At 39.5% G+C, this 20,785-nt stretch overlaps 2 protein-coding genes across 2 annotated transcripts; both read left to right on the forward strand.

The window, feature by feature from the left end:
• Positions 1-395: 395 nt before the first annotated feature.
• Positions 396-4,404, forward strand: LOC139624999 (B-cell receptor CD22-like). The gene is made up of 8 exons (XM_071484526.1): positions 396-498; positions 874-949; positions 1,523-1,906; positions 2,102-2,407; positions 2,517-2,774; positions 3,075-3,159; positions 3,286-3,322; positions 3,716-4,404. Exons 2-8 carry the CDS (start codon positions 886-888, stop codon positions 3,764-3,766), a joined length of 1,185 nt encoding a protein of 394 aa, XP_071340627.1. The 5' UTR covers positions 396-498; positions 874-885; the 3' UTR covers positions 3,767-4,404.
• Positions 4,405-4,882: 478 nt separating this feature from the next.
• Positions 4,883-11,974, forward strand: chrnd (cholinergic receptor, nicotinic, delta (muscle)). Its single transcript, XM_071484530.1, has 12 exons — positions 4,883-5,003; positions 6,279-6,424; positions 6,716-6,760; positions 7,022-7,131; positions 7,826-7,981; positions 8,264-8,373; positions 8,588-8,788; positions 9,232-9,343; positions 9,970-10,084; positions 10,508-10,718; positions 10,806-10,924; positions 11,579-11,974. The coding sequence occupies exons 1-12, from the start codon at positions 4,946-4,948 to the stop codon at positions 11,759-11,761; spliced, it is 1,566 nt and encodes a 521-aa protein (XP_071340631.1). The 5' UTR covers positions 4,883-4,945; the 3' UTR covers positions 11,762-11,974.
• The last annotated feature ends 8,811 nt before the right edge of the window (positions 11,975-20,785 follow it).

Raw genomic sequence — 20,785 nt, forward strand, 5'->3', positions numbered from 1 at the left:
ACACACAGAGCACGTCTACATGTGGACAATAGCATTAATAAAATAAGAAAATAGATTCAAAAGTTGTTGTGTTTTTTTGCAAATAAAATCCTGTGAAGTGAAGAAAGACGTTTCCTCACATCAGTCCAGTGATGCAGAGAAGCAGTGACACACGTCAACAGAAAGACTGTGGCTACATGTGTACAATACATGACATTCATGTTTGCTTCATATCACTTTAATATGCTGCTATTTATTACATTTTAATTATTATGTTATTCTCATTAATTATGACAAGTATTCACAGTCTTTGATCAGCAGATGTGTGAACTTGTTTTTATGTAAATCAAAACCAACTGGACCTGCTCTGTAGTCTTGTATCACAGGAAGTGGACTTGGTTTTCAGCTGCAATAACTACACAGGGAAGTTGAGTAATTAGTTCAAATTCATCAACTGACTCATTCTCTCTTCAGGTCAAAGATCTCATCACTGCTTCTTCTTTGATGTGAGCTCGTTTGGTGAGAAACATTTTCATGGGTTTAACTTTTTGTCTTGTTAACACACAGAGTTTGATTCTGTTGTAACTTTTCATGAACTGCACTGAAAAACACATGATGTGATGTTTTATCTGCTGGAGTTTGGTTTAGCAGAAAGACACTGATGAAACGAGAGGTTTGGTAACTTTAGCTCCTGGTCTGTGGAATCATTCAGCAGTGACATTAAATCTGATGTTTGACGGTGCAGCTCTGCACATGTTGTTGATAATATACTTACAACACAGTGAAGTGTGGTTGTACAGTTCCAGCTGCGAATGTGAACACGTGAAGAAGAAACTGAGCTGAAGAACTTGAATGTTTGGTAAAATCACTGCATTATTGTGTCTGTAAATCCAGGTGAGGAGTCTGATGGCGGTCCTGTCTGTGAATATGGTGACAGCCACCGTGTTACTGAGTGTCTTCTTCCTGTCAGGTGAGCTGTTTGTTCCGTCTCTTTTATTTGGAGACATCACTTGAATCATTGACAGTCTGAACTTCAAAGCTCTGAACTGAAGTGAATATTGTGATCTGTTTTTCTGGCTGACTTCTTGTTTCTCTGAGACAATATTGACCTAATTATCTGCAGATGTTCTGGTGGGTATAGGAGCCTTGGTCATCACTGGGGTTGGACTTGTGGGGGTTCAGGGGACGTTATTAACTGCTTGTTGCTCACCAATAAAAATGAACCATTGGGGCAACCCGATAGCCGAATGGTTAGGGTGGATTCCACATGAGCGCAAATGGTCTTAGCAGGCGAGTCGCAAGTTTGACTCTGGGCCGGCCCAACTCTTTCCTGCATGTTGTTCCCCTCTCTCTGCCCCTTTCCTGTCAGTCTCCACTGTCCTATCAAATGAAGGCACAAAATGCCCCCCAAAAAAGAATGAATCATTAAAAAGTGAAAACAGATTATTATCAACAAACTGCTGAAGTATGTTGTGTCTTTCTCCTCATGGAGCTTTTTCCACATTATGTTAATCACATGTTAATTATGAAACTGGGTTCACAGGTGCTTTGGCTGCTTGTCCTGAGGACTCAGCCCTCTTCATCACTGCACCACAGGAGATGGAAGCACTGACTGGATCTTGTTTGCAAATCCCATGTAACTTTAGTGCTGTACCTGAACAAGAGTTTGACAACAGAACAGAAATCATCGGAGTGTGGATTAAAAATGATAACAGATTTGGCATCAACCCAGAAAATGTGATTTTCAACAGTAGCAGGACAGACAACAAATATCCAATGAAAATTACTGGAAACCTGAAACAGAAAAACTGCACCACTCTATTTTCTAGTTTAATCACACAGTACACAGAGAAGTACTACTTCAGAATCGAGACCAAAGGATTCAAGTCAACAGCTTCTTGTGATCCTCTTCATATAACAGTTAAAGGTAAGAAAGTTTTGTTCTTTCAAGTTTAAAGCTCATAGTTTAGAATAAACAGTGAAATCAGAACATGCCTAACTTTGTCTTTAACTCTTGATAAAGGGACGTCTCACGTTCGTGTAGAAATATTTGGACTCCTTCATGTTTCTCCTCAGTGACTGAAAACTTCTCCATGAATTTGTCTCTGACTGGTTGTGACAGATTCTCCTCCGAGCCCCAGGATTCAGATCCCAGGTGATCTGAAGGAGGCGGAGTCTGTGAATATAACCTGCTCAGCTCCCACTCCCTGTCCACACTCCCCTCCTAAACTCACCTGGAACCTCCAACAAGACCCTCACAACAAAATAGAGGAGAACACAGATGGAACCTTTACAACTAAAATCCAGGAGACCATCACTCTGACAGACAGACATGATGGATCCAGCATCACCTGCTCTGCCAGGTATCCTGTGGATGGAGGAAGAGATGCCAAGACAGCAGAGGATGCACTGACTCTCAGTGTTTCATGTAAGACCAGAGTTTGTTGTTGGATCCTGTCAGAACATGAAGATTCATTCCTCTCATAGATTTCATGTAGGGCCTGAAGCTCCTCTTCTCTCTCACATCTTTGTTCCAGATGCCCCCAAAGACACCTCAGCATCCATCAGTCCCTCAGGTTTGGTGTCAGCAGGTAGCTGGGTGAACCTGACCTGCTCCAGCAGAGCCAAGCCTCCAGTCAGATTCACCTGGTTCAACAAGACCACAGATGGAGCCATGAAAGTGTCTGAAGGAGACTTTTACAGTTTCAGGGCCACAGATGAAGGAGTTTATTACTGTGTGGCCACCAATGATGTTGGATATCAGACGTCATCAGAGATCCACCTGTCTGTTCAAGGTAAATACTGAACTGAATCCACTGTGATCTTTGAAAAGTAAAGAGAAGAAGATAAACTGACTCTCGCAGTTTCATCTCAGTTGTCATTTCATTTTGTTTTATGAGGATTATGATGATAAAAAATGGTCTTACTGAGGTTTCTTGAACATGGTACTCAAACCTGACCTCTGACCTTCATGAGGAGAGATCAACATGATTTTGGTTTCCTGACTCACCTCAAAGGGTCGAACTTTACTGTCAAATATTCTTCTCTTGTCACGTTTTCCATGAAGTAAAGCTGATCATGTTGTTGTGTTACAGGTGATCAGCAGCTGGTTGGTGTCCACATTATAGTGAAAATCCTGGGAGTTGTGATGCTTGTCGGTGTCCTGGTCGTCTTTGAGTGGTGAGACAAACTTTTCTATGAACCACAGACAAACTGGTCTGATTTTCTATGTGGCTTGTCTGCATGAGAGAGATCATGGTCATCGCAGCAATGAAACAACTTTATTCCATCTTCTTTGTGTTTCAGCTGGTTCAGATCAAGATCCTTCACCAAACCAGTTGAGGTAAGTTAGTAGATGAGGAGAGGGTCGTCATTGAGGATCAACTGAACTTTCTCAGGAGGAAGAAAGAAAATCCACCTTAAAAAACTCCTAATTTAGCTCTATCAGAAACAAACAGCAAAGACTTACATTGATCAGACTGCAGTTAAAGTGAGTTGTTAAAACGTTTCCCATTACAGCTTTACAAAGGGGTTCAAGGGTCAATGTATTCATCCATACAAACTGATTACAGAACACTAATAATAAATACCCATAAACACAGTTATAATTACATTATTATAAGTCATATTATTATAAAAACATATATATGTGGAAACAACTTAAAACTAATTTCCACTATCAAAAAATAATTCATGCAAAACAGCTTCAGCTCTGTTTTATTTTTGTTCTTCGTAGGAAAAAGCAGAAGCAGACTACGTCAACACAGTGGTTGAGTCGTCATCATGAGCCACAAAGAGAAGAGGAAGAAGTCACGTTCACTGTAAATGAACAACATATACTGCGTTCTCTATTCTGCCTTCATGTTTTAGTCTTAGTTTGTAACTTACAGTAAAGTGGAGTTCCTGTCCAGATTAAAGTGGTTTCCTTTCTTTAAAGGTGACCCCAGGTTTCGTTGATTCATAATTTTATGGAATGTTTTTTTCTGCTCTCTGTTTCTTTGTTAAAGTCAGTAGCTATAACACAACAGTAAGAACAACTTGTGGAGAAATTGATCTCCTGGTTCTCCCTTTGTATATAAGATATTAAAAAGATGCTTAGACCTTGTAATGACTTTGCTTTGCTGCTGTTTCCAATGGATGCATGTGAAATGTGTGAAATTCAATAAAAATGTTTTCAAAGACAGAAAATGAAATGATTTGAACTTCCAAAAGTCTGCATATACAGCAGAAAGTTTGTTGGAGAAAAGCATTTTAATCACTTTTTCTACCATGTGTGTCACTGCGTAGATAGCTGCTGATCTTCATGAAGTTAAAACTTTCACCTGCTCCAACAAGGGACGTCACAGAACTGATAATTCAGTACGACATTGGATTAGTGCATTTCTTTTTAATTTTTACTAAAATATCTGATACTGTGGTGTGTGCTGTTCTATAACGGCGAATGAAGCTCTGACACTGTGAGGCCATAAAATGTTTGTGTCATTTCTTAGACCGAACTGAGTGTTTCATATCTTAAGTAGTCAGTCGTGGGGGGGGGGGGATAAATCGTCCAGCTCGCTCGCTGGATGCAGGGCCCACTGGGGTCGAGCCAGCCGCCTCACCTGTGTTGTGCAGGGTCTAAAAGCCCTATGATGTATTATTGAAATGGCTTCATTATTAAATTTTGAACATAGAGAGCAGATGAGCGAGTTTGAGTTTTATTGGTCGAGTTTTTCCAGATTTCTTTTTGTCATCATCTTCAAATTCCTCATCACATGTTCAGATCTTTGTTATGATGTTGTTCCTGTACCCCCCCCCTTCAGACTCTGTTTCCCGTACAGAGTGGAGGTGACGGCAGCCGGCTGCTCAGGCCTGTTTTCTATTTTCTCCTCTCTGTGTTGCTGCAGCTGCTGCCTGTCAGTCAGTCCGTCTTTGGGCAGAAGGTCGGCTGGTTTCTGGCCTCCTCAGTCCTCACCACCCCTCAGCCATGGAGCGTCAGCGTGCAGCGCTGGGCACTGTGCTCCTGCTCACACTGCTCTCGTCTGGTAAGAAACTGTTGATTCTCTAAACCTGACAGATTGAACTTTTGTTGTGAAGTTGTTTTTGTCTAAAAGTTTGAGTCATAAAGTCTCATTAATGTATGATTTTGAAGTGCTGTAATGACTCTTTTTGGTATTAAAGCAGCAAATATTTGGTGTCACTTGTAAATATCTCTATTTTGTCATCTTCATACTAAAACTATGAAAAGTTTTGCATTTTTTTCCTCACAATTACAAGCTGACAAGGGTAGACTAATTGAACTCATATACTGAGAAGTTGCTTTTCCCTAACTCTGTCAGTCATCAGTCTATAGCTGAAACAATAAGTGGATTTATCAGCAGTTTTGATAATTGATCAATCGTTTCAAGTCCTCTTCAAAGGAAAATGCCAAAAAAATTGTAAATATATGTAAATATTTATTGGTTTTCTTAGTCTTTTACAATAATTGTTCAAAAGAAGCAGTTTCAGTATGTTAACCTGGGTTTTAGTAACTTTTGATTTGCATTTTTTTTACTGTTTCACAGACCAGGAAATAAATTAATCGTGAAAACAGATTAATTAGTTGTCAAAGATAAGATGGATTCACAAAAGAGTAAAAGATAACCAATAACTATTTTAGCTGAGAGGGACCTCCTTCATATCAGATCAGTGCACAACCACAACTAGGACTTGGATTTGATTAAAAGTCAACAGACCTGCAAACAGAAACAGACACGGCTGTGAGGTGAACTGGGAGTGTGAGTGCTGGAGAAGTGGGAACAGTCTGAGCCACAGCAGCTGCAGCGATGGGCTGAAATATGAGCGGCATGAAAGCATTCACACACATTCAGACCCTGTTTGTTGTCCTGTGTGTGTGTGTGTGTGTGTGTGTGTGTGAGTGTGTGTGTGTGTGTGTGTGTGTGCACCATGAAATGCTTGATAAAGGTGAAACCTTGTACTCTAAGAAAATGCAGTGGACATTTGTCCATTTGTCATATTCTTATGTTTATTTGTATTGACTTTGGACCAGTCACTTTTGTCTCTGCATTACATGACAGACCATTACACTTGTAAATATCTCTAATTTGTCATCTTGATCTTTACATATCACACATTTTGCTGTGTTGAGCAGGAAATGCGTCAGAGTTGTAAACATGCACAGGTGTTCATGGTTTCATGCCTCTACTTCACAGAGCTGCGGATTTGGAAACAAGTAAAAATACAATTTCCTTTTCATTTGAATGTTAACTTCAGTGTTTAATTTGTGTGTGTGTGTGTGTGTGTGTGTGTGTGTGTGTCAGAATGCTGGGGCAGGAACGAGGAGGAGCGTCTGATCAACTACCTGTTCAAAGAGCGAGGATACAACAAAGAGCTGCGTCCTGTCGAGAGGCAGCAGGAGGCTGTCGACGTTTACCTCGCCCTCACACTCTCCAACCTCATCTCTCTGGTACAAAGTGGTTTTTGTTTTTGTCAACAATAATTTTCTATTTGGAGGGAAAATGAAGCCGTTAATGCACCTTAGCCTCTTTAAATCTTTTGATGACACTTTAATACTTTGCTTAGTTTTTTCTTGATCTAAAATTCCTCATTATATTGAACCAAAAATAACCAAACTCTTACACGTGTCTTTGTCTGACAAGAGAAATACCAAGAAGCTGATTAAAACAGCTTTTAAAGAGTTGGACTTTCTGTTGCATCTGCTGGTCTGTGATCTGTCTGTGTTGTCCTTCGTCTGTAGAAAGAAGCAGATGAGACGCTGCTGACAAACGTGTGGATAGATCATGTACGTAAAAGCTCTTTCACATTTTCCCTTGAAAGATTTACAGAAAGATTCTTCATTCCTTTATTCCCACTGTCTGTGTTTGTTTATTTTTAAGGATGCTGGGAGTTTATTCTGAAACACACAGTGCTCTTTCCCTGTCCTCAACTGTCTCACTGTTTTTTTTATTGTTCATAGTTTTGTGTTTCTATGCCGCCTCGATGCACAAAGAATTTCCTCTTGTGGGACAATAAGGATGTGAACTGTTCTGTGTGTGTGTGACAGACGTGGACCGACTACCGGCTGTCGTGGAATTCAACAGAGTTCGATGGCATCGAGATGCTTCGCCTGCCGTCCAGCATGGTGTGGCTGCCAGAGATCGTGCTGGAAAACAAGTGAGATTCAGTTTCCTTTGTTAGTTCATGTGTATAGAGGAGAAAACATGTATCACACAGCTACAGTACAAAGATTCAGAGTGTTCACTTCTGTTGGCCCTTTGATTCTGTTTGTTTCCTACCAAAGGGTTTTATATTCAAATAAAATGTGTGATTTTATTTGAATATAAAACCAGGTTTGGCTCGTGCAGTTGGTGTTGTTGTCACCTCATCATTATTTTATAAGTCCTGTCTCAGGTGGCAAAGTTTACATTTTGCATGCTCATACAGTCACTTTATGAGGAACACCAGCTCAGTTGTTCACGTCATGGATTCTACAAGATCAGGTCAGATCTGTTCATGCTGCCAGTCTCCTGATCTACCACATCCCAGAGGTGTTCCACTGGATTCACATCTGGAGAACCACATGATTGACTGACAGGTGTACAGGTGTTTCTGATAAAGTGCTTGATGAGTGGATATTGTTTATAAAATGTAAACTATTATTGTGTAGTATTTGTGCATGTGTTTGTTTATTCCCATACACAAATGTAATATATGTACATATATTGAATTTCTATATGACACACAAGTACACAAAATAAAAGCACAAACAATTATAAAAATGATGTGACCCCTATTGGAAATTGGAAAAATTTTATATCTTGGCATACAAGTCTTGCCCATACTTGTTTGTGTATCTGTGTCTTCTCAGTAACGATGCCCAGTTCCAGGTGGCCTACTACAGTAACGTCCTGGTGGATCTCACTGGTCTCTGCTACTGGTTGCCTCCGGCCATCTTCCGCTCCTCCTGCTCCATCAACGTCAACTACTTCCCCTTCGACTGGCAGAACTGCACGCTCAAATTCACGTAGGACACAAACCAGACACTGAAGAGCTCTCACTGCTTTACATAAAAGCCGTGGTACATTTAAAACAGTTGTAAATATGTGTGATATAGAGCAGTTGAACAATGCAAATGTAAATTTCATAAGAAAAGTGGCTCAACCTAACCTACTGCAGGTCAGCTGTTCAGATCAGTTGTTGCTATTCAGAGTATTGTCTGGACTGACAACAGATTACAGATCAGATTAATGAAGCGTGAACATGGGAGAAAATCAGCGTTTAGACCATTTCCCATGTGGCTTTGCAGCTCCCTGACCTACAACGCCAAAGAGATCAGGATGCTGCTGAAGGAGGAAGCGGACGAAAACAGTAAATGGACGGTGGAGTGGATCATCATTGACCCTGCAAGCTTTACAGGTGTCCTCCCAGTCACACACAGTTTATCTTGACCATGTATCAACATAAAAAACTCACATTACATATTGTATTTCCTGATATATATTATTCTATATCTTTCCTCCCTCTAATGCATTTCTTTTCAATTTATTTTAATGCAACTTACTAAGAAATAGTCAATGTTGTCGCTACTTTTTTTTTTGTTCTTGGTGCCGTTCATCGCTGGTGTTGCCAGAGAACGGCGAATGGGAGATCATCCACCGGCCGGCCAAGAGGAACACTTACAAACACATTCCCATGGAGAGCAACAAGCACCAGGACATCACCTTCTACCTGGTCATCAAGCGCAAACCTCTCTTCTACATCGTCAACATCATCATCCCCTGTGTGCTCATCTCCTTCCTGGCCTCGCTTGTCTACTACCTGCCCGCTGACAGTCAGTCCACCATGACCTCTTTAAAAACACAAAATATTTCCTCACCTCGACATTAGATTGATTTTGTATTCACATTATCACACATTTACTGTAAATATGAGCTATTAATATTTTTGTCTTATTAAATTGTATTTTTAACAAATTTATCAGTGATACAAATTTAAACCTGCAAAAATTAGCTTTGGTTTAGGGTCACAACTGATTTCCAGTTGTCAATTTGTTGTTGAAAATTTAATTCATGGTGGTTCCTTTAAGCAGGGAGCCCTCATCCTTCTCCTCCCAGTTCTTCTGATTTGACCTGAAAGCTGCTTTTGTGATCAGGACTTATTGACTTTGATCCACTTTCATTATCTCCTGTTTTTAAACTATTGTGAAGCAGAAAATTATTTATTTAGTTGTGTGTGTGTGTGTGTGTGTGTGTGTGTGTGTGTGTGTGTGTGTAGGTGGAGAGAAGATGACCTTGTCCATCTCTGTGCTCTTGGCTCAGTCTGTCTTCCTGCTGCTGATCTCTCAAAGGCTGCCGGAGACGTCAATGTCTGTACCGCTTATTGTCAAGTAGGTAAAACACAAACACACACACACACACACACACACACACACACACTCCTAACCACATCTGGAAACATCGGGGACGTCTGGCTATGCACAAATAAAGGCTGACAATCTGACAGAAATGTGGATGAAATATTTAATTGTCTACTCATTTCTTGTACCAGAAAATATTTATATGGCTCCTACCTCTGAGTAAAAAAAAAAAAAAAAGAAATTCATTAGTATAGTGATGTGAACAAATAGAACAAAATGGCTTAATCCAGAATGAGAGTGAGAAACAAACTGAAACACTTTGGGAAATCCTATTTAACACGAGAAAATGCAGTGAAGCTGAGCTTGGTATTAATTAATGAAAGGTTATTTTGCACATTAGTTGATGCAGTGATGCAGGATACGAGTTTCTACTTTATTCATTGTGTGGAGTTTTAATTTTAAAGTATCAGACAATTCACAAACAAATTCCACAGAGGAAATAACGGCAGGAAAAATGTAGACGTCGACAAAAAAAATAAAAGTACAACAGTGAAAGAAAACAAACATGAATGTAATTGTACTGACAGAACTAAAGCTCTTGAACTGCTCAACAAAATGTGTGTGTGTGTGTGTGTGTGTGTGTGTGTGTCTCTCAGGTATTTGATGTTCATCATGGTGTTGGTCACGGTGGTGGTGCTGAACTGTGTGGTCGTCCTCAACCTGCACTTCAGGACACCGAGCACACACGTCATGTCTGAGTGGACCAAGAAGGTAACACACACACACACACACACACACACACACACACACACACACACACAGTATAACTTATGGTTTGGTTTGTGTGTGTTTCTGTGTGTCTGTGTTTTACAGATCTTATATCAATGAAAATGTTGAATTTAACTGTAATCACTAAAAATGCTGCCAAATATCCACAAAATACAAAAATAAATGTAGGTTTTTCTGCCTTTCTATATTTATTCCAAACAAACTGCAGTTTTCCTGGGAGTGAAGATGATGCTCAAGTATTTTGATCAAAATGTAAAAGGTTAAAAGGTGAAATTGACAGATTGATGGGGTTTTGTATCCATCGTCATCAGGGGAAAGAAAATAAGAAAATCTGCATAAGAAGTTTCAGATTATGACAAATGTGCCTCAGTTTTTTTTTTTTTACTTCCTCTCTTCTTTGTCCAGTTCTTCCTGGAGCGGTTGCCCCGGATCCTGCATATGTCCCGCCCTGCAGAGGCAGAGTCGTACTGGGATGGAGCCTTGCCACGGCGATCCAGCTCGGTGGGGTACATTGCCACGGCGGAGGAGTACTACAGCGTCAAGTCCCGCAGCGAGCTGATGTTTGAGAAACAGTCGGAGAGACACGGACTGACGACACGAACCACACATGCCGCAGGTGCGTCCCAGTGTTTCAGTCATTGCTCCCCAGATGAGGGACGTTATCACAGACTGATTGACCTTCTCTGTGTGAATGTGTGTGTAGTGGTGAAGCCACAGGAAGAGGGAGGGGTGACAGATCAGCTGTACGCGGAGATCAAACCGGCGGTGGACGGAGCGAACTACATCATCAAACACATGCGCAACAAGAATGACTACAACGAGGTGAGACTCATGAAAACAGGAAGTTGTTCTACGCCATGAGGGTGACTGTGTGTTTATAGCTGAGAAAGGTCAAAGGTTTTATTTCTTTTCTGTTTCCATTGTCTCTCATTAAATTCATCTTTGGACAATCTATTAAACTGCACTGTGATTAATTTATTTTTTTTAAATTCAGTTTTATTCTGTTCTATTTAGGGCGAAACAATTCGATATCATCAAAACATGGTGTCATAACTGTGCTCCTAGGCCGTGACAAATTCAGGAATGGACACAACTGATGACAATTAGTCAAATATTTATTATAATAAAGTGAATAAACTGAAGAAGCAAGGAACTGCAATTGTTCAGATAATATCCTATTATTGTGAATATAAAATGTAAAACTCAATCACAATCACATTATCTTCCAAAATAATCACAATGATTATTTTCCCCTGTTGTTCAGCCCTGGTTCTATTTATCTTTTCTATTTTTTCTCTATTTATGTGTCTCTTTATGCTGCCTCGTGTTTCTTTTCATCATGCCTTTTATGTCTTTTGCAAATGCTTTGTTCGCCTTGTAATAGAAAGATGCAAATACACTCATTGTCAGTTTATTGGGGTTAAAGCCTCGTCTCAGTCCTGCAGTAACACCTCGACCGCGCTGCTGTTTTCACAGGAGAAAGATAACTGGAGTGGTATCGCTCGTACGGTGGACCGGCTCTGCCTCTTCCTGGTGACCCCGGTGATGACCTTCGGCACCATCATCATCTTCCTGATGGGAATCTGCAACCACCCCCCACATCTGCCCTTCAAAGGAGACCCACACGACTACAGGGAGGAAAACCCACGCCTGCTGTAACAGGGGCGCACACACACACACACACACACACACACACACACACAGATTAGTGTTTAAATCCAGAGATTTGTTGTGTCTTTGTTATGTTTGTTTGACAATTTCTCCATGTGTATAGCTGTGTGTGTTTAACTTACACTTAAAGCTGATTTCTGAATCAATATATGTTTAATATGATTTAATTTGTGTGGTTTGAATAAACATTTACACTCAGCAGACATCTTTGATTTTATTTTTTAGGATTTATAAGCAGGATATAAATATTCAGTGAATGATTTATAAAACACCATCATGTAGTTGTGAGTAGATTCAAAGTGTTTGTGTTGTGTAAGTTTTTTTTGTTGACATGTAACAGCTGGTTGCTGGTTGATAAACACAATGAACAAAATATAGTAAAACATAGTTGTGATAATATAAAAGATGGCTTCATAGTAGATGTTACAATTGGTGACAAATACTGTACAATTACATGCAATTAAAATGTTCTTATGGAAACCACATAGACATATTTTGGAAAATAAATTTCTATTTTTGCTAATGTAATCCGGGGTCAAATGACACAAGTTTATGACTTTTTTCAAAACATGACCTTAATTTTACAACTTAGTCTGTATGAGTTACATTTAGTAATAGTTATGGTTCAGGTTAGAGAAACAGGAAATCAAAGCAAGTCAGTTTAATCTCCTCTGAAGTCATGGAGACACAACTGAGTGTGAGACATTTGAAACCATACACATCATGTATAAAGATGAAGGCTAATCAATATTGCTCTCCTTTATATTATTGATTGTAGAGTATAGGCCTCAAAACATAAGTATATGGGTAGTATATTCATCTGAAACTCCTGTTAATGCTAACGTTAGCGATGTAGCAATAGAAAAACTTAAAATTAGATTCTTTAAGAAGAAACCCTGAGGGAAAGACACGTTGTTGAGATACTGGAAGGCAATGAACCCACATCATTTAATCCTTCAGTGTTTAGAGGTTTCTTCTCTGCGGTTCTTGTCCATATGACATGAACGTTGACGTCATTGTCATCAGTCATCGAGCACAGTTATTTCTGGACTGCAGAGTTTGACCAGAGTCTCTATTTGACTGAAGCAGAGGGGTGTGGGTCTGGATTTCACCATTCTGACGCGGTGTAACTTCATTCATTTGTCTGCAAATAAAATGAAAATAATAAAATTCAGCATCAGAAACATAAAAAGGAAAAAAAATCTAAACAGTCCGATATTTATTCTTCTTCAGTGTAAATAACTAATAAAACGTCACATCATCATGATTCCTTCATTTGATTTTATATTTTATCCTCATTTTATTTAGTTTCGTGTTTTCATATCATGCATTTAATTAAACTCTGCTTCCGTCTTCACACTCTGACTGAAATAATCTTTAGTTTAGACCAAGCAGTTAATCTCAAACTAGATTTCAACTGTGGGGAAAAGGATTAATTGGTTCATTAATTCAATAAATTACAACATGCTCTAGAAAATGACAGGTCAAATATAGGGCTGTCAAATGAATAATTCTTTCTTAATAGCGATTAATTGCTGAATTTCAATAGTTAATCACAATTAATCACGTTTTATCACATGATTAAAATTCTATTATTTAGCATTTCAGAACTGTTTTCTCTCGCTTGACAACACATAATCACCAGTCTCTGTGAACTAGAAGCTAACGTTAGCATGTCTGACATATAATTATGAAGACGTCTGATAATTTATTTATCTGTAGACGCGCTCTGGTTAATTTATATTTTTATTTTCCAACTCATTCCATCTTCACCAACGACGATTCAGGTGTTGGATTTAAACACTTTAGGTCTCCCGACACGCCCCTTTATGCAGACCGGAACCGCCCCCTTTTGCTCCCATAGACGTGATTTGCAATGAAGTATCTTGCTCCTCCATGTAAAATCTTTGTAGGAAGTGTCTGTAGCAGCTTGACAACAAGTAAGGGTGCTTCAAAGGGTCAAAAATAGTAGCAGCCAAAGATTGTAGAACGTAGCGCAGTAGAATCTTTGGTAACAGCAGCAGTGACGGTGTAAAATAAAGAATCTTTGACGGAACGATGAAATAAAGATAACGTGTTATTCTCGGTCCTTAATCTCATCGCGATTAACGCGTTAATGCTGACAGCCCTAGTCAAATACAAATTGGATGTGACGGTAGAAAATTGGTTATAATTTCATGACAACAATATTTTCATTTAACGTGCTAACTTATGGACTGTAGTTCATAAAGTTCAACAGTGCTTTTCTAATACAGAGGATTTACTTACATTGGGGTTCTACAAATGTTTGACACCCTTGTGTTGTTTCTCCGTTGACCTGAGAGATGTTTTGAGTCCAGAAATCAACATCATCAATACAAACAACAAACAAGAAATGATTTAAAAAGTGCAGGAAGAATTACTTCACCTTTTTTCTTCACACGCTTCTGTATCAGAAGAGCTGCTGTCACTGCCAATGCTGCTGGGACCAAAATGGCTGCAAACGTCACGCCTACAAAGACTCCGACACTGAGTGTAATCACTGAGATGGAAAAAAACTCAGTTATTTGAACTGTCAAACAGATATTACAGATAACATCAGTTCTCACTCATACAGACTAACAGGTCCTAACTTGATGCTGCCTCACCTGGACCTTCCTCTATCCTCAGGAAGGTGTTGGTTATCAGTGTCTCCTCAGCATCTCTCAGCTCACAGGTGTATGTTCCCTCATGAGATGGAGATAAGTGCTGTAGCATGAGGCTGCCTGACTCTGACACACCCTTCACCTGCTGCCTCCACCCCTCTGAGACTGTGGGGGGGTCGTCAGCTCTGGTCTGGGTCAGGATGATCTGACTGTGGTCAAATTTCCACATGAGGCCTGTCTGGGGGGTGTTTGAGGCCGTACAGGGGATTGTTGCTTCATAGCTGGATCCAGTCATAGAAGCTGAAATGATGTCATGTAAAAACATTAAATAAAATTAATATTTTTTGAGATTCTGAATTTCTGTAAATCCTCTACAGGGTGAACAAAGAAACAAAACTAATGAACAGAACAGATCATTGATGCACAGATGAACCAAAGAGAAAACTGTCCTGTTCCAGAGCTGTCTGATGGTTAGAAACAGGTCTGGTGTGGTGAGTCAGTCTGTGTTGTGTGGAGGAGTTTTCCAGTGATACCACTCATGTATTATCAAAATCACTAATGTAGAAGCCCGACCCACCACATGGATTTAGGACCAGAGTGACTGTACGAATCTTTAAAAACACTCACTTGGTTTAAACAAAGTGGCTCTCCTGCTGTTTCTGTCAGTGCTGATGGTGCAGATGTAGCTCAGATCAGAATCACTGTGTGAAAGTATCAGAGAGCTGCTGATGTTGTAGAGCAGCTGCTCAGTCTGCTTGACTTTAGTTTTGCTCTTGAAGGTCACTTTGGATGGGGGTCTGGTGGACCAGGTAAGCTCAGGCTCAGGGTAGATCCCCTCTGAGCTGCAGGTGATCCTGTTTTCATCCAGCCGAATATCAATTTTATCAACTGGAGCTGCAAGACAGAGACAATCTTTGTTATGATTTTGAAAACATGGTAGTGTTAATTTCTAAATGTAGCCTACTACACAAACATCAACAAATGGTTTTGTGTTTTTTCTGCTTCTTGTACCACTGTGTGACCACTTTTGTGTTGATAAATGAATCCTTATAGACCCAACATTACAAATATTCTGCCTACGTGTTTGTAAGTGAATGGATCTATGGCATTTTTATTCAAGGCCTTGATGGAACTTCTTGAAATTTAGAACAAACATTAACTTGGACTCAAGGATGAACTGATTAAATGTTGGTGGTCAAAGGTCAAACGTTAAGGTCACTGTGACTTCATAAAATGCATTTTTGCCCTTGTGGATGCAATATCTCTGAAATGCCTTAAGAGAATTTCTTCAAATTTCGTAAAAACATTCACCTGGACTCAAAGACAAATTTAGGTTTTGGTGGCTAAAGATCAAAGATCAAAGGTCAATGTCACAATGACCTCACAAAACATGATTTTGGCCTTTTGAACACAATATCTCGAGAACTCCTCAAAGGAACCCCTTCAAACATGGCACAAATGTCCGCTTGGACTCAAGGCCCGTACCTTTTATAAGAAGAGAGACGATCCCTGATGTTGCAGTGCCAGATTCAGAATAGGTGATGCAGAAGTATTTGCCCTCATCTTTTGGGGTGACCTTTTTCAGCAGCAGTGTTGCGTTTCCCTTCAGTACCTCGTCTCCAAACATGCCTGTTCTTCCTTTGTACTCATCAGCCGGAAAGTTGCGGCCACCCACAAAGCTGGTGTCTCCATGGCGTGTGCAGCTCACCATGACTTCCTTGTTGAACCACATGATCCTGGCCCCTTTGCCGTCAGATTGGAACAGACAGGGGAGCATGCAGTCCTCTGAAATCCCACAGGTGACTGTAAACTCTGGAAATAGACACAGGAAACAGAAAGTGCATTCATAGTATTTTCATAGAGTAAAAACATGTCTTCAGAGGAACTTTGGCAGCAATCTGCCCAACACTTGCTGAAATATTTCACTTTAGACCAAATTGTCACATCCCATCCATGGAGCCACCAAGCAGTAACATCCAGGGCTGAAAAATAAAGCCAAAAACTGCCAAAAACTGCAGTTCCTGTAATGACCACTAGAGTCCCCATAGACTCCCATGTTAAAATATCCAACTTTAGAGCAGAAAGAAACATGTTTACAGCCTGGTACAAAAATGGTTTGGTCCTCTCAGTTGTGTTTTTGGTGTTGGTGCAAATATCAGACGTTGGTTTGTTGTGCGGCTGATTGACAGAACATCAAGAAGCAGTTTTTGAGGGGAGTGTAATTCTAGTATTATTTTATTTATATGTTGGCATTAATAATAGCAGGTATCTGTGTCTGAGTTCACCATGTTTGTTAGCTTAGGTCGTTAATTAGCTAATTAGCCAGCAAGATGAATTAGCCTTGCGTTAGCCTTTGAGCGAGATGCTCAGCTGTGCTAATGATGCTAACGGAAGCGTAGTTAATAAAGCGGCATGAACTGAGATCTTGGCTCCACCCGTGTCCCACCTCTTTGGGATTAGCTGGGAGTTAAGTGGAGTCTGCCAAGATGGCGTCGGTGGAGCAGCCCACTTTGCGCTTCAAAACCGCTCTTCAGAAGCCCGTGGGTGATGTCACGTTGCCACATAACTTGCATGACAAAAAACTATTCTGCCTTTTGACCCAGGTATGGGGTTTTCCCACCACCTGCAAACATGCATCACCCACAATCAACGTGTGAGAAACATGATATCTTGGGAATGTATAGTCAGTGATGAGCTCCACCCCCGCCATAGAGGGCTGTACTGTACCAGGAACCCTGCTGTTTTACTGTAACTGTCAATAGGAGAGATCTGAAAAACTGATAAATGAATGTTAGCTAAGCCTGTTTTTTTTTGTTTTTTTTGTCAGTGTGAGACATGTTTACATTCTTCGACATTTTGTTCTACATTTTCAGTCGTAACATGTGGTGGTGTTAGTAAGAGTTTATTTTTTTTTAAACTCATTATCTGTATATTTGAATCATAGCTTGAGTGTCTTTATTTCTGTAACATATTTCTACTCCGCTACAGTTGTAGTTACTTGCAGTAGTGAAATAAGTACTTTTTAAACACCTTAGGTTAAAGTAGAAGCACATTAGTTACAATCCTGCAACCAAATCGTATAATTATCAGCTAAACTTGCCTAATGTATGAAAAGTAAAAGTTGTAATTATGCAGTAAAATGCTTCCCTGACTGATATATATATATATATATATATATATATATATATTTCCTGAAATATTTATATAGTAATTCAATTTGCCTTACTCACATGCACCTGATTCTCACCTTTTCCTTCTACTGGAGAGACAATCCACAGGAGAGAGCAGAGGATTAGACCATAGGTCCATAGACCATATGCTGCCATGATGAACCAAGAACAACAGTACAACAGTACGATGACAGCTGCAGCAGACTGACAGCACCTGTTGGTCTCTGCTGGTTTAGAAGCAGATTCACAAGGTTTCCCAGCACCTCGACCTCCCATTCGAAGATTAAAGTAAAACTGAAAGCATGAAACAGAGGACACGCCTCAGTCAGCTTGGTTTAACACTGTTTATCAAAATCAATTATATAATATATGTATATGTATATGTATATGTATATATATATATATATATATGTGTGTGTGTGTGTGTACATAAAAAATACATAAAAATATTTCTTCAATTTCTCCAATACAACCTAAAAATGATCTTAAATTTAAGAGAGCTCCACAGCTGCCTCAGTAGGTTAAGAGTTTACTGTTGGTAGCAGAGGAGACTGTTTGCATTTGATTGGAACATTTAATAAGTAATAAAGTTTTTGGTGATATTTTCAGTCGCTGTCCACGCCTCTGTGTTGTCAATGTGGCACTAAATTCCTCTGATGATATGATTTTGCTTATAAACTTCATCTACAAGAAGTAGTTTCCTGCCTGCTGCAGTTAATTTTCCAACAATTCTTTTTACTGTCATTTCCTCCCTATTTGTATAACATAATCACATTAGTACAAATACACTGGAATAATAAAGGTTTCATGAATATAAAAAAGAAAAGTTCATGAAACCATTGACACCTTTCTCTTCGTGCCTCTTCAAGTTTTTACGTATCTGGCCCAATGGATCAGGCCTGAAGTCTGAATTTCTTTCCTGGTCCGTCCATGCCTCACTGACGTTCACCGGCCTGCCTGATCGTAGCTTTTCTTTTTCATTTTTCTTTTCAGGCACTTCACTTGGCTGAGAAAGCCAGGGCTCTGTAGGAACACTCACAGAAGGTACTGCTTTCCAAACATCAGGGGATGTTCACTGAATCTAGTGCATTAGAGTAGAATCACTCACTCCACCTTTAACTAGTTAGCTAATAAAAAAAACAGAATAGTGGAAAAACATTATTAAAAATATTACTAATAAAAAGAAGAAAACAAACTTTATATTTTATTGTAAATTTCAAAGTGTAGTGTGACAGTCAACACTCAGTCACTGAATGATGCATCAGATAATATGAGACATTGTGTCAAAAAAACCCATTTCACTGGTATCTGGACAAACAATTTATTCTTGTATTAATAAGGATAAAATAATAATCATAATTAGAAGTTAGTGTGAAGAGTTACCACAGATTTATGAAGTGTCGTATATTGGTTTGTTAAATAAGATTACATTGAACTTATAAATATTAGTGTGTAACACTGTTTATGTCTTCATGGGTAGATGATATTTAATTCACATTTAAGCAGACTTAAATTCAACTTAGTAACTTAGTGTGTGTAGTGTTAGTGTTTCTATAATGACACTTATTCATGTTGTCTATCCTGAAGAAGAAGAACTTTTGATCTTTGCACTGACTAAAATCTAAATGTGAGTCACAAATTCAGCCTAAATTCACATATATTCACAGAGATTATGCTGCCATCTAGTGTTTCCTAAAATCTCTGCTAGACACTGTGCAAAACTGGTTGAAATTAGAGCCAATGTTGTACTGTTTCTTTATTAGTGTTTCAACTTAAAATCTAAAGTGAGGTGATCACTTAAATCAAGTGATATGAGCCAACAACTAAATACAGGCACAGTCCCAGGAACCCAAAGGCTCAGGAGGGCCACACCTTCTGTTTGAAGTGACTGAAGTCAATCAAACAACCATAAAGACACACAATGCACAACGACCACAAGGATTCCACAGAGACATGTGAAATGACAAAATGACCGCTAACAGACAGAAAAAGGCTGCAAACATACAGAATGACTACAGAGAAACATAAAACAAGGAGGTCCTTTACATATCTATACACCCTAGTGGAGAAGCTCCATTCTCAGTCGATGATTAGATTAAAAAAAAGCAACAATCAGCAGCCGCCTCCGTTCTGTCAGTGTCACACTGTTGTGGTGTAGTTTTACCTGAAATGTAGATTTGAATGTTTCGTATTGATGTTTCTTGATTGATGCATGAACCATTGCGTGTCTCTTGAAGAGAGCTGTGTTGATTCAAACTCAAGTTGGATGTGGTTCCAGTACAGAGTGATTCTCAGCAGCCAGATTTTGTAGTGTTTTGTTTTGTTTTTTTGTAGTGAGTCAAATGGGCCTGAACTGCATAATTTAGTGAAAAATTAGAAATCATTGCAATTGTCATTGCATTGAAGTTTGCACAGAGACAGCACTCCAGTCTCTCTTGTTTTGTATATTTTCATGATGAAATGTGCAGCCGGAGGTGCTGTTACGTTATGAGAAAAGAGAGAAGATGCCTTCATAGATTTATACATAGCACTTTGTCTGATTCCCAGTGGTTAGTTAAAACCAAATTCCATCAAAAACGATGCAGCAGAACCAGAGATGTCATTTTTTTTCAGTCCATGCATTCTTCTAACTTGTGTGGTGCCTAAATTACCCACATTGCAGCTCTGTTGCCGTCAGCATGGTCAAAGATTCAGGCGTGTTATGCTCAGGTATCTTGAGGCCTTGAGGAGACACCAGGAGGGATCTGCAGCAGGTGGTGGGATCTCGGTGGATTAGTTTAATTCAGAAGATCTTCAGAGAAGCGACTGGTTGTCGGGTGTCTTGCAGGTTGTTTCTCAGCGGTTCATCATCAAGTCAAACGTTATCTTCTTCCACACATCATACATCATGCATCTCATAGTAGACTTGCTCTACTGCAAAGCAAACAGAACAGAACAAAGGAGCCTCTTCATCGGGTAGAATATTCACATTTTCTGTTTTTCTATTGGTTGTGCATCAAGGTATTTTACTTTCTCAGTAAGAAGACATCTGCATTTACATTTTTGCAGCATTTATTTGAGTAACGACTGATTCGTTAAATGTACTCTCTCTATTCATGGCTGAAGATGAACTTACCTTAGAGTTTCAAATCGTGCTTCTGGCTTTTCTAATCCATTTGTGGTACAGCACCAGGGCTATCACCACTGCAGCCAAAATGACTCCAAGCACCACAACTAAA

This window comes from Trachinotus anak, unplaced genomic scaffold (assembly GCF_046630095.1).
Source record: "Trachinotus anak isolate AG129_WGS33_773 ecotype Australia unplaced genomic scaffold, CSIRO_AGI_Tana_v1 ptg000009l, whole genome shotgun sequence".
Classification (NCBI taxonomy): Eukaryota; Metazoa; Chordata; class Actinopteri; order Carangiformes; family Carangidae; genus Trachinotus; species Trachinotus anak.

What these genes read in the sequence shown, in the direction of transcription:
- chrnd (XM_071484530.1), top strand. Translation starts at nt 4,946, where the DNA reads ATGGAGCGTCAGCGTGCAGCGCTGGGCACTGTGCTCCTGCTCACACTG. An exon ending in TCTCCAACCTCATCTCTCTG is followed by an intron (nt 6,425 to 6,715) that starts GTACAAAGTGGT and finishes CTTCGTCTGTAG; the next exon opens with AAAGAAGCAGATGAGACGCT. An exon ending in TGACCCTGCAAGCTTTACAG is followed by an intron (nt 8,374 to 8,587) that starts GTGTCCTCCCAG and finishes TGGTGTTGCCAG; the next exon opens with AGAACGGCGAATGGGAGATC.
- LOC139624999 (XM_071484526.1), top strand. Translation starts at nt 886, where the DNA reads ATGGCGGTCCTGTCTGTGAATATGGTGACAGCCACCGTGTTACTGAGT. An exon ending in GAGTGTCTTCTTCCTGTCAG is followed by an intron (nt 950 to 1,522) that starts GTGAGCTGTTTG and finishes CTGGGTTCACAG; the next exon opens with GTGCTTTGGCTGCTTGTCCT. An exon ending in CCTTCACCAAACCAGTTGAG is followed by an intron (nt 3,323 to 3,715) that starts GTAAGTTAGTAG and finishes TGTTCTTCGTAG; the next exon opens with GAAAAAGCAGAAGCAGACTA.